This window comes from Nelumbo nucifera, chromosome 5 (assembly GCF_055504915.1).
Source record: "Nelumbo nucifera cultivar China Antique chromosome 5, China Antique-T2T, whole genome shotgun sequence".
NCBI classification, from domain to species: Eukaryota; Viridiplantae; Streptophyta; class Magnoliopsida; order Proteales; family Nelumbonaceae; genus Nelumbo; species Nelumbo nucifera.
In genome coordinates, this window is record NC_142653.1 from 76,421,758 (window position 1) to 76,435,595 (window position 13,838).

Here is a 13,838-nt window from a genome sequence, read left to right on the forward strand (position 1 = left end):
GTAATGAACAAATATTCAAAAAATTAAATATGGTGTTATTGCACAAGATACTTATACAACTTCAAATTTATTTGTATGACATTTTTCTGTCATGTTACAGTAGCCACATTCAAATATCAAACTTTTGTCATAAAAGTTAAAGTCAGGCACATGTTACATCCTATTCAGGCTCTCCACAAATTCCTCTAAAGGCATGGATTTCACCTACCATTGACTCCACTGAGCTTAATATCAATGGATATTTACAGGGTAATTTGGTTCCATCAGGCGCTGGTGCTGTCTCCCGAGCAGTTGTACTCATCAGGCTTAGTGCACACTATATATATACCAAATTCAACGGTGGATACTGCACGCACATTTTTACAGTGTACTTTAAAGCACCAACACTACTTGTATTTTTTGATTGGTAACGCTTTTGATATATTCAAAATGGTACCTTTTCAAAAAAATCCTTTACGCATCATTCAATTAAATTTGGGAAGATAAAACTATTGAGCAATTATAACATATATGTATAATACCCATACCCGTAAATTTGGAAAGCATGATACAAGCATATTAAACAGGATACCCATACCCGTAACGGTGTGAATCATAGGAAATGGAGAGTCGTATCCCTGTTTCCTGCATTTGTGTCCATTCTAGTAACCATAACTAGGAATCGTAACTTCAGAGATTGTGAAGGGAGAATCATAAAAGTTAACTTTGGAACAGTTGGATAGGGGCTGAGGTTCTCAATAGCATTTATCTCTATTGAGAAGCCTTCAGTTGATACATGCTATAGTGTACCCCAAAGTTGAGATCAGGGGGATTCTCAGGTTCTGATCAGATAGATGGAGAAGGGCCAGAAGGGCCTTGGGTGTAACACCATTGTATCAGAGGCAAGATCATTTTGTGCCAGAGGGAAGATGTCATTCAACTCATGGTTTCAATGTTGGAAATGTCACAAGATCCACCTACAGAAACCTCGAGGTAAATTGTAAATTCCAAAAATGCAATAAATCAGTCAAATGCCACATTATTTTGGTTACTACCAAAAAAAGTTGGTATTAACACACTAAATGATAAAACATTTTGAGAAGGATGAAACATTATAAGAATAAAAAGGTTTCTTTATAACAGACAAGAATCAGCTTTCTTGTTATCATAAATCATAATTCCTTTTCATTTTCCTCAAACCGAAAGGGATTCTGCTAGAAGGGGAGATCCATGAATGAACTAGCTGACTGCCTTGCTAAAAGAGTGGAGAGGGGGGATACGAAAAGTGTCTTATGCTGGGGCTATAGCCTACCCAGACAGATATAGGGGGAGTATGACACAGCTACCAGCCTATGACTTTCTTTTTCTATTTCCTCTTTTGTACTTCCTAATGTCTGGTCCTCCCTATTTAAAAGAAAAAGATTGAATGGACTAGAAGAACTAGGGGAAGAACGAAAAGCACATGGGTTGAAGTAGTAGCAAATGACTTAAGTGCTCATAATTTAACAATGGGTATGCCACTGAACAGAGCAGAATGACAATCAGGATTCATGTAGCCAAGCTCACATAGTTGGACAAGGATTAGATGATGATGATTGATTGACTAATTGATTGCTACTAAAAAACATATCAAGATTCTAACTTAAAATTTCTCTGATTTTGATTAGCCCCAATACTCAGGATCAGCAGGACTTCTACACCTATAGGTCAGGAGATCCTCTCAAATACTTGATTTGATCCCCAGTAACATGTGCTACATGATAGCTCAGATACATATAGGTCAGAAGTTCTGAAACTTAAAATGCCTCACATCATAAATTGTTCACAAATGGATCAAATGAATAGGACTGCTAGAGCTTCTACTTGTAAGGTGTAAGAGATTCTCTTAAATCAAACATATAAAACATTTTCAAGCATGTAAACCCCACAATCTCTTTTTTACTTAAATTGCATTACTTCAAATAGCTAATGTGATGTAAAACATATTACATTCCTAATTCTACAAGTCGCCTTTATGCCACGCCCTTCGAGGCAAGCCCAAACAAGTCCATGTTAGGGTCTTTAGTTCTTAATTCTCACACAAAAATAATAATTTTATAATTTTATTTGCCTTTAAGAAGATATTTTATTAAGATGAATGAACGAACAACACTAGCAAACAAGTCCAGCCGCTAGGTTCAAAAAAAAGCAAAAAAGCGTACAATTTTCAAAAGGCACACGCCTGGGCCAAGGCACACCAGGCGTGCACCTTTTGAAAGTGTTGCGCCTAGGACCTGAGCAAGGTGCCTACCCTAAAATGTGCCTCACTTGTGTGAGGCGTGCCTTTTAAACCACTGATAAACACAAGGCCCTTGTATCAGCTAAAAGTCTCAATCATATGATGCAGACATGAAGCACCAACAATGAGAATCATAAACAAAAAGACAGATTGAGGCAAAGTAATAAAGTGTTGGAAATGTGATTTCTGTATGCTTATTTAAAATCATTCTAATGTAATTCTTTAAACTAGGTTACTTGAAGCTGCATCTCATGTCAATTTACCTCTATACTTTTAAACAAGATTATAAATATTAAAACTATTTCCTCTAAGAGACAATTTCTTATAATAATTGCATTTATTGTATGACTGGAAGATCCTCAGGTAATATTGAAAGGTACTAGGTGTTGAGTGAGACTCTACCAAAGGAGATAATAAAGACAGTTCCTCATAGTCTAGAAACACTGTAAAAGTGGGGCAAGATGACACATGTACATGCTTGGCACTTGGCACAAACATGGATACCATATATGGGGTTGTAAAACCACATAAATGGTCTGTGCAGGACATATACTGATATTATCAAACTGAATGGTTCATTGAAGCTCTCAAAGACATAGGGTTTATTTCAAACATTTTAATATATCAAAGCTGAAGTTACATTGAGCAATATTCTTGATAAGTTGAATGATTGGAAGCGATTCTAACTTCTAAGCTTCTAAGAATGCTCAAAAACAAATTCATACCATCAAAGAAGAGAAGAGTGTCACAACCACTAAAACTCCTGTATTTATTCTTCGAAAAGTAGAACGAGTGCAATAAGATTTACTATCTGCAATGAAACCCAGAACGTTTCCTATTTGACTAGGAAAGCTCATAGAAGTGCCCTGACATTATCAACACTCTAGGAGGGAACTTGTACAAAAATATTTTTCCCAAACATCCCAATGGTATAAAGATCCATACATAAAATCCATGCTATGGTGATTAAATCAGATGGTGATACCTAGTGGTTTGTTTTCTTTTTTTTTTTGATAAGTAAAAGATCATTAAATTTCATTTAAATCCATTATGATAGGCATCGTTACAAGAACCCCAAAGGGAGGCACGAGATGCAGCCTCATTGTTAGAACAGAGCTAGTACAGAATTACAATTGCGCCCAATACAACTGAACCCTAATTACCCCTTGCTTAGCTAATGAATCAGCCAATGCTTTAGCCTCCCTCCCCACCCATTGTATACATAGATTCATCTGCTGTGTTAACCACTGAAACTTTTTCATTTCATTTCTATAACACCAAATCATTGAGTCCAGATCTCTTAGCCAACCTACCACCACCTTGGAGCCCCCTTCAATTACCAGGTTCTCCAAGTTCAAGTCTTTTGCAATCTCAACACCTTGTAAGATTGCAAACAGTTCAGCCTTTAAAGAATCTTAAATCCCCACCGGTCCTGAATAAAGTGCTAGTATGATCCCTTCTTTATTTCTAATGACTCCTCCAATTCCCAAAGGACCCGGGTTGCCTTGACAGCTCCCAATCAGAGTATTGTCACATGGAAGGATTGAGTAGCCACTGAATTTTATACATGCAAGGGTTTTATATGACCTAGGAGTTTAATAGTAGCACTTATAGGAATCATAGTATAATTCATATTCATGTAGCCAACCCCATATAGTTGGGACAAGGTTTAGATGATGATGACTCTGATTCTAACCGTAGATCAGAGAAAACAGAATAAACATTCCAATCTGGGTGCTAAGATATAGTATAAAAAAAAAGGCCAATAACAAATGTTGGTCCCAGCTATCTGGAATCTTGGGAGGGGTAGATTTGATAAAATCCTAACCTTTTTCATAGCCCGAGATTGTACCATTATACCAAGTACTGGCCCCTAATTGGATGGAATATCTTAAGCTAAATCCTAACCCAATGTATATGGAAACTCTACTTGCATCTGACACCCCATGGGTGATTCAGTGTTTTAAAAGCGCAAGACGCAAGGGCCATTTTGTGCCTGAGGCGCAAAGCGAGGCACGCACCTTTTTGAGGCAAGGCGCACAATTTTAAAAAAAAAAAAACTAAAAATTCAAAAAAAAATTGCAAAAAAATCAAAAAAAATTATAAAACACAATATTAATAAAAATATAAACTCAAGATTTAAAATAAATGTTTTAAAAAACCTATTATCTAAAATTAAAATACATAAATATAATCTGTAAAGCATATTCAAATGAGAATTTAAAAATGAAATCAAACATATAAAACATTTTCAAGCATATAAAACCCACAATCTCTTTTTTTTCTCAATTGCATCACGTAGCTAATGTGACATATTACATTCCTAATTCTACGAGCTGCCTTTGTGCCACGCCCCTCGAGGCAAGCCCAAACAAGTCCATGTTAGGGTCTTAAATTCTTAGTTTTCACACAAAAAATAATGATTTTATAGTTTTATTTACTTTGAAGAAGATATTTTATTAGGATGAATGAATGGACCTATTTGGGCTGGCCTCAAGGGCGTGGCATGGGGGTCCGAGGGCAGAGCCCCCGGCCCAGCCGCCAAACTCAAAAAAAAAAAGGAAAAAGCGGCAAATTTTGAAAAGGCACACGCCTGGGCTAAGGCACAAGGCGCACCAGGCGCACGCCTAGGCGCACCAAGCATGCACCTTTTGAATGGGCTGCTCCTAGGACTTGGGCGAGGCGCCTACCCTAAAATGCGCCTCGCCTGTGCGCCTAGGCGCACCTTTTAAATCACTGGGGTGATTTGAGACTTTAAATAAAAAATTGCAGCCCCTTAAAATAACTTTTAATGAAGAAAGAAAATGCAAAACGCAAATCTATAAAGAACCTACCAAGTACTGATGAGACATTGCTTTGGGAGCTAAAGCTAAAAATTGCAAGGAAAAGTAGGACTACCAGGACAGTTCAAAGTTTGGTATTTCTGCATGAATATTGATTTTTCACGTCTGATTGAGTCATGAAATGGTACAATAAGCTGTACACATATGAGAAAATCTGCATAAAGTTAAAACAACACAAATATCATGGATATCTTGGCATGATGGTGCAAAACTAGTTTATTTTCTATTCTATTTTCTGGTCACCATCCTTGTACTATGTATTATAAAATACTTTTTTATTCTTTATTTTTTGACATTATAATTATAAAATAGGCACTATTAACTGGATGGCAAGGAGTGAAGTCTATGGTCATGGCACCACCCAATGAATGGCAAGGAGTGCCAGTGCCATATCCAACTGGATAGCACTTCTTCCATGTCACTCTCCTCATAACTTACCATGCCCAACAAAAGCAAGGCTTCAAACTAAAATAAGTCTTTTCGGTTGTTGAAAAATGGCTAATCATTCATATGCAGAAGTAAAATTCAGAGTAACCCCTTAACTTGTGTGGGAGCAAAGTGCCTTAATTCTAGACGAGTCTGCACTATGAACTTTGTGATACTTGATGGTCCCATTCAAAGGCAATGTTTCATGAGTCCCACCACATTCCCTTCAATATATCATCATCCCTCTTCTATTGATAGATAGACCTCAAACTTCTAAATCACAAATGCTAACAAAAAGTAAAAATGTAAAATCTCTTAAAAATAAGTAGCCATTACCCAGCAACCTCAAGATCACCACCTATATAGAAAAGCTCCCATCTATCTACAATTTTCAACTCATCCACGCCTGCAGTCATCAATGACAAGCTTATTATCTTACCATAGTTCTCTTGGATCCCCATCGCTGGCTTGTATCAAAATCAAAAGAAACTTCCTCATGCAATAAACAGTTACACTATCTAACATAAGCCAGGTACTTCACTGCACCAAACAACATATACTACAGAAAAAAAAAATAATAACTATCATGAATGTTGTCAAAGGCACATAGCCACATGCACAACATACACCATAGTGGCATGGCATGATGGGCTGCATGGATCAGGTGCCACTCTACACCTGTGGCAAGGTTTCATCTCATGACCGTACCCAGATGTCACTGTTTGCTTTGATGAGCAGAGGTGAGTTCCACCTTGAAAAATAATTACTTAATTTGTTTTTATACAAAAATTGTTTATGATGCAGTTTTGTTTTCGTTTCAGCAACAAGAATCAATTAACAATAAAATATAAAAATAAAAACAAAAACTCTTACATTCCATAACGAAAAGCAGGGCTTAAATTGACAGCTGATAAAACAAAAAAAAAAATAACGAAAAAACAAAACTAAGTAGAACAAAGCATCCACTTTCCAGACTGCTCTACGAATGCACCAAGCACCACATCCCCCATAGTATTGGTGCTTCCTCAAGTGAAACTGGTCCTTTAAATTAAAATAACATAATAGAAAAAAGAACAGGGCTCACACTGGATACATAATATAAGCTTTAGGGCGGAAACTAGACCCATTCATAGAAGATGTTACAAGTAACAGCAGAGGTTCTAGACCTGTGCCACATTGAAGATTTCAAAGTCAATTTGATCTGATTTGCCCCAAGGAATCAAGTTTGAGGTGGATCAGACAAGGAAGTCATAATTTTTTGGGGATAAAGCAGACAAGGAAGTCATATTTCAATGAGATTGAAATAGCTCAGAAGTTGTAGACAGGAGGGTGAAACAGAGAAGTTTATCCATGAGCAGATACAGAGAATCCCAATTTCTTTTAAATTTTTATTGATAATTTAATAAGCAGCTTCAGATGTTTCGTTTTGGGGTAATGGAAGGGCTAAACAGTAATTCATGATGTTAGAGCAGAGGGATCACAAAGAGAAGAATAAGGCAGAGGTTCTGCCAACTGGAGAACAACCTAGTGGTCGATTCCCAGATGAGAATTAAAGAGGAAATTAAAAATGATTGACGAACCTAACAAGAGAATCGAAAAGGAACAATGTACGGGATGGAATAAAGCAATGATCTAGAAGCTTAGTGGTATTGGATTCAAGCAGAAGCTCGTTGATTTAGGTGGTTTCCCTGCTGTGGGGAATGGGAGGTGGTTGATGGCTACTCATGGAGAATATTCACTCTTATATCCTTTTCCTTTTTCCTTTTTATTTTCCTTTGGGAAATATTGGCATTAAACAGAATGAAACAGAATGAAATGGCAAAACAGTATTCACGAAGCCGACCTATATAGTTGGGATAAGGCTTAGATGATGATTGGTTTTGTTTTTCCTTAATTCTCTCTTTCTTCTCTTGGAGCTATGGAGAAATCGGTATTTTGGTGATTGGTGAACATATAAGGATTTTTGGGGTCCAGGTATACCCAACAGAACAACGCTATCCTATATTAAGGTATTCATGAGGCCGATCTATATATAAAAACTCAAATACTTATATATTTGTATACACACACAATCAATTCAGATCTTAATCCAGTCAGAACCAGTTGACCCAATCCTGACATTTATAATCAGGATTCAATATACAAACCCAGATCCTATGTAATAGGTTGGATAGCTTTGGTCTTTTGGGTATACCTGGACCATTGACAAACAATGCTCCACTTAAAAAGATGTGCACCTTGCCCTCACCTAGGCACAAACCTTTTATAAGTTGCCCCGTTTTGTACTTTTTATACATTCTTTGTGATAGTATATTAACTTCTAAGACACATTTTATTGGTGTTATTGCACTAATATCTGGATAGGATCTCAGATAGCAAAATTTCCACTAAAGAAACAACAAAAAGACAATTAATCTCTGATCCATAAAACTAAAATAGAATGAACTGCAACCAAAATATAAAAAAACACCCTTAGACATACAAGCCAAAAATTTAGGTTTGGGGTGCTTCCCAAGAGCCCCCAACCTAAAAGGATTATGAATGGCAAGACATATCACACTAGCCACTTGAAGTAATGCAACTAGGATACAGATACGTCGACAGTTTTACATTATTGAATTGTCAAGTTCTTAAGTACCTTGGTACAGACCACATTTGTTTGCTTTTACAATTTTACTTTCACTTTGAATTTGTCATGAGTGTTATGCTTATGCATTTTGATTTCAGCCAATATGATTTTTAAAACATCTTTATGTTTTAATGTTTTTTTTTTCAATATTTTTTTAAAAACACGTGCCTTGCTTTGTCCAGGCACATGTCTCGTCTTGTACCAAGCACCTTAGGAACTACAAGTCTTGAATGTCCTTGTACTTTTTCTTGTGCAACTCGCTTTTAATAACACTGCATGCATCAGCAAGTAACAAGTTCATATCTACAATACGTAGGTCTAACTCTATGTAACATTGCAAGCTTTTCCTATACTTCTACCTTAACAACTGTTTGGTCATAAAGAAGTGGAAGTAACTCTGGGAGAAGCCCCTTGATGAGATTTGGCTTATTGTGAGCTGCTGTGCTCAAAGCTAGGACAGCTGCACGCCTAACATGCTGTAAAACAATCAAAGAAACAAAACAACGTATTAATAATACATAACAAGCAATGGAACACAGAAAATAAATACGAGAGAAATACAATTGTTAATGCCAGCCTATATGGGTTCCATAAGTACAAATAATTATCTTCAAAGCACTAAGAAGGCAACTTACCCGGTCATGATCCTTAATAAGCATAAGGAATGAGGAGATCTCCGGGTATATAATCTCATCTATCTGTTCTGGACGCTCAACAATTGAATATTTTACAGCAATGACAACAGTCGCCCTAGTGAAAGCAGCAGGACCGGTTGTCCTTATCTGCAATAATATAATCAAATAGAAGAATCATGTCAAGCAGCAGAGTATATTAGAAACCATAAATCAGCATTACAAATGCAAGAGATAAACTTGGATCCAACTGAAAGATACCTTAAGTGCAGGAACAAGCTTTGCAGGCTCTATAAGTGCAATTTTACCAAGACACTCTGCAACTACATTGCGAACACCCTCCTCCTCACTTTCACAGTGATTAAACAGTAATTTCAATATCTTCTCAACACTAGTATCCTGAAACTCAGCCTGACCAGCTTTGTTTAAAGACTGCCTTGCAATAACCTGCAACATGGAAAGTCAATCCGGAAAAAATAATAATAATCATTGAAACCAGACTTCTGCCTCTAGCATTCACACCTCTTTCAAAGAGTGAAGCAATAAATACTGCTTCTTCTGTTGGTTATCAATTTGATCCAGGATGAAAGGCAGGTACTTCGATAGATTTCCAACAGCTATATTTCCCAAAGCATAAGAGGCAGCAGATTTTATTTCCTCAAAAGGAGACTGGAAAGACTCAATGACAATGTTTTCTATGTGTGCATGTGAGCTGAGATCCTTCCTTCGTCCAATTTCCCCCAAACAAAGCAAGGCAAGGTGCTGTTTAGCCTAAGAAAACGAAATGACAAGTTTCAAATATGGAATTAAAGCATAACAATTATTTCATCAAAACAACAGAAAAGTAGTTGCACAAAATTTGTTCTGGTTGTAAAAACCACAACTAATGAGAGCAAACAAAGAAATGTGTTAACACGAGGTAAAAGGTGCAAGGATGTCACATCATAACACTTGAACCAAGATTCAACTTTAATTCAAACAACTACAAATCATTAGCTCTATAAAATCTGTAAATCATGCCAAATTAGTAAGGTTGTAGAGAAAGACCAACATTAAAGTCACCAATCTGTAACTAGCAGTATGCTAGTAAGTAGTAACCTATGTTATTTTCTTAGAGGTTGTAATTTTATAAATTGCTGCAGCAAAATCCTTAGTCTTGTTATCCTACAAAAACCTTTGAAATCTTTCCTGGAAAACAAAATAGTGATATTATAAATAGTAATTGTATTAAGATATGACAACAATCCTAAGTTGATGAAGGGAGAGTAATCTCTTTAAACTCAATTAGACTGATTTGCATCAACAAACAGGTTAAGTAATTCATCTTTCACAATTTACTTACTTTACATAGTTTTTGATTTGCAGTTGAAACCACGTAAAACAGCCCATATCCCTAAGAAACCAGTCCCATCTTAACCATCCGTGAAACTAGCATGGACTCTAATCAGGTTCCAAATTCTATCCTTACCCAAGTTCCTTAACTCGTCTTATAATAGATTGAATAAGAAGCTTATTAACAATGGAGCTCATTAACCTCTGTCTACTCTAGCTTCCATAAACCAAGTAACTTCAATAACTGCACACCCTGTTTTTGTGAAAGAAGATTGACTGACAAAATCACTTGATAAATGTTAACAAAGTGACTACTTATAAAAAAAAAAATGTTAACAAAGTGATAACCCTACTGTGACATTGTATTTGATCAGGATTTTGAAATATTTGTGTATTGTGTAACGTGACATTGCTCTTTCCATTGAAACTTGATTTGTGAATAACCCATCACAAAATACTTGAGTTGTGTACAAACCCAATTACAAAACAGTCTTATTGTGTGGCATAGCAACTATTGGTCCACTGTATATCTAAGGGAAATGATACATTAGCATGAAACATTTGTAAGTTTTTAGAAAAAAAGAAAAAAAAACATTGTATTAGTATGTGTCAGTGAGCAGCGTTGTTAGGTACAAAGCCCCATTAGTCACGACAGAAGACAATACAAAAACGTGATGCAAGCCAAGGCCCTCAAGCAGAGGTTCGTGGTATAAAAAGAAACCCTCAGATCAGTTTGAAAATTCCTGAAATAGATGACCCCAAAAATATCAACCACATAAAATACATCTAACAGAGATAACCTTTCAATAAGGTAACACTGTCTGCTAGGACCACTGGACCTATCCCTATTCCTCATCCATAGATCCACCCTATACGTCCACTCAATAAATAGCCTACATACTCAAGCCCCAAATTGCAAAAAGAGCTCAGCTCTTACTGAACCCATTATCCAACTGGACTACCACTGTTGCCATTTATGAAAATAGTTTCACTTCCACAGGAAGCTGGTTGCCTAGAGAACAAATCAACTAACTATAAGCACTGTTGTAAGACTTCAACCAGACACAGAACCGGAAAGCTTGCCAGGTCACGTGTCGAATGGTTTGCTATAAACAATTAAAGTATGGTTTTCATGTTTAAATAAATTAGTTAAAAACATATAAATTTTATGTTTATTGTTGTTAATATATTTTTTCTAAGGATTTATTAGGATTTCATAGCGTATTCATGTCATATCTTAATTTTTAGGATAAAATATAAAAACCTCCCCAAAGCTTTTGAAAAAATGAACAAATGCCTTCCCTCTGCTACTTTTCCTAATGGAAAATGTATTAATCTTTTAAAATACCAGTTATATATACCCTTATGAGGATTTTGTAAAACAACAGTAGTGGCGACCAGCGACTGAAGCACAACATCGAGAGTGATAACATGTCATGTTTCGACCTAGTTTTGACCTATGGAACAGTGGCTAGCGACGATCTAAGTCCCATATATAGAGGTTATCAACTACTGTTTAAAAAAGGGAGCTTTAGCTCAATGACAAACCAATTGAACCCTTTCGTCTGCTATTGTAATCGTAGCATACCAGTCTATTTTCATAAGAAACAAATGAAGAAACAGGAGAATGGGAAGAAGATGAAATTGGTTTGGGTATGGATGTTGATTTCTCATGGTAGATCCAGTGTTTTAAAAGTGCAAGGCGCAAAAAAATCGCAAGGGCCAAATGGAATCCAACATCCAACTCCAAGGATTTTTTTGATGAAGATGGTGTGGTGGTGCATGTAATAGGCTTGCCATTCCATCTATGGAAACAAGAAATAGCAGAGTCTATAGCTGTGTTGTGTGGAGGAATCTTGAAAGGTGCTTTCTGGGGCGATCTCTATTCAGTAGCAATCTTGCTAAGTGGTGTGAAGCCAGAAGAAATTCCACGAAAGGTAGAGGTACGAATAGAGGGGAGCTTTGTCTCTATGTGGTTAGCTTCCTCCATTGAAGCAGGGCTGTGGAAGGAGGCTCGGTTGGTAGGAGGGGAGAAGGAGGAAGAAGAAGCACTACGTGGACTAGTGAGATTGGGTAATTCAAATGGGAAGGGATGTTTCACTAAAAAGGGCCAACATATTCTGGGAAGCCAAAAAGCTTTGGGGCAGTTGGAAGGTCAAACCTGGAGAAAGCAAGAAGAGGGTATGACAAATGGCAGATCCTTTGCGCAGGTGGTGTCAGGGGAAAAAGACAAAAAGCTTCTACTGTCGAAAGGGAGAAGGCTGAACCAGCAATCTCAAACAGGGAAGGTTACTGGTTCGACCATTAAAATAGGGGGGCGTGACTCTTTAAATGGTCACGTGGGACGAAAAGAAGGACCCAATCGAGTGGATCCCTATTATGGTGGGCCAGAGAAGGCTTTTCAAAAAAAGGACTTAAAGTTGGGCTCCTATAGTCTTGAGCCCAAGGCCCATTATAAGACAGATGGGCCGAGGGACTTGTTAAGTAAGCACGTGACTAGGAGGAGGGATGAGTTGATAGACGAGATAAAGCGTCTATCTTCTTCAACCCCGAACCCTTCCTCTCGACCGAACAGTTCAGGCGCAAAAAAGTCTCAAGACTCGCAGTCTCAAGGCTCTCTACAGTGGGTCCCATCCAACCTGGCGACTCACAAGATAGGCGCAACCTGAGATACATGAAGCCTAGTGATGAGAATAGAACAGGGCTTGAAGATTGGTTGAGTGAACAAAAGAGTAACAACGATTCTGATAGAGACGAAACGCTAAATCTGGGAAGTTTATCTCCGAAAAGCAACAATGATCTTCTTGAAACAGAAAGTTTGCATACAGAGTTGTTCTTAGAGGAAGAGACTGAAGAGGCAGGAGGCGGGAAGACTAGGAATGGTGAAGAAATTAGTTCTAAAGCTGTGAAAACTCCTCCTCCCTTCGTCGAGGGAGCTGACCCTGAGTCCAATGAATTACAGGATGTTGGTGGAGAGGGACAAGAATCGGCCGTGAGGATGGATGCGGGTATTCCAATGTCGGAAACACAAAGAAAGGTTTTCCAAGTGGGTAGGTTGTCAGGAAGTGATTCTTTCACCATGTCTACTTCCCAACCTTGTCCAAAAAGGGGAAAGGCCTTAAAACCATGTGCCGCCTGTCAGCAAGTCATTTTCAGTGATTCTAGTCCTACCCCCGTTCTATCAGGTATGGGTGGCAATTCTGTTTTAGGTACTGACTTGTTTGCTATGCCTATAACAGATATCCCAGCTTCCCATCCAGGAGTTTCTGATGCAAGAGAGAGGGTGATAGTGGAAGGAGGAGAGAGGGTGTTGGAAGGAAGTAGTAAGGGGGAGGCGGATAGAATTTGGGAGTTGATCTGTACAATGATGGAGGAACAAAATAAAAAGGAAGGACTCGTAGAAAGATGTTGTAGCAAAAATAAGTGTGAGAAGGGTAAAATTCTTTCTCAAACATTGGCTAGAAAGGATGGAGAAATTGGGAAGGGGGGGAAAAGAGGAACAAATAAGAAAAAAAGATCTGAAGTGGAAACGCTAATCTCAGACATTGGGGGGGATTTAGAATTCAGTGGTAGAGGGGATAGGAGGAAGGGCCTAAAATGACGAGAATATGGCCTCTTTTTGGGTCCTTTGCTATTTTGTATCGATGAAAATTATTAGCTGGAATGTAAGAGGGTTTGGGAGTGCAAGAAAGAGAAGGGCGATCAAAGACCTACTCCGA

The 13,838-nt window shown here is 37.6% G+C and overlaps 1 protein-coding gene across 4 annotated transcripts in view; it reads right to left on the reverse strand.

Moving 5' to 3' along the window:
• The window catches only part of LOC104593933 (cullin-associated and neddylation dissociated), a 79,223-nt gene that overhangs the window by 17,016 nt on the left and 48,369 nt on the right, over window positions 1–13,838 (reverse strand). For all 4 annotated transcript variants that reach the window (XM_010254032.3, XM_010254033.3, XM_088887226.1 and 1 more), the window contains exons 23-26: window positions 9,310–9,558; window positions 9,049–9,234; window positions 8,791–8,937; window positions 8,515–8,631 (exon numbers count right to left, since the gene is read on the reverse strand). In XM_010254032.3, the coding sequence (XP_010252334.1) occupies window positions 8,515–8,631; window positions 8,791–8,937; window positions 9,049–9,234; window positions 9,310–9,558 (699 nt within the window). The remainder of the gene's footprint in view (window positions 1–8,514; window positions 8,632–8,790; window positions 8,938–9,048; window positions 9,235–9,309; window positions 9,559–13,838) is intronic.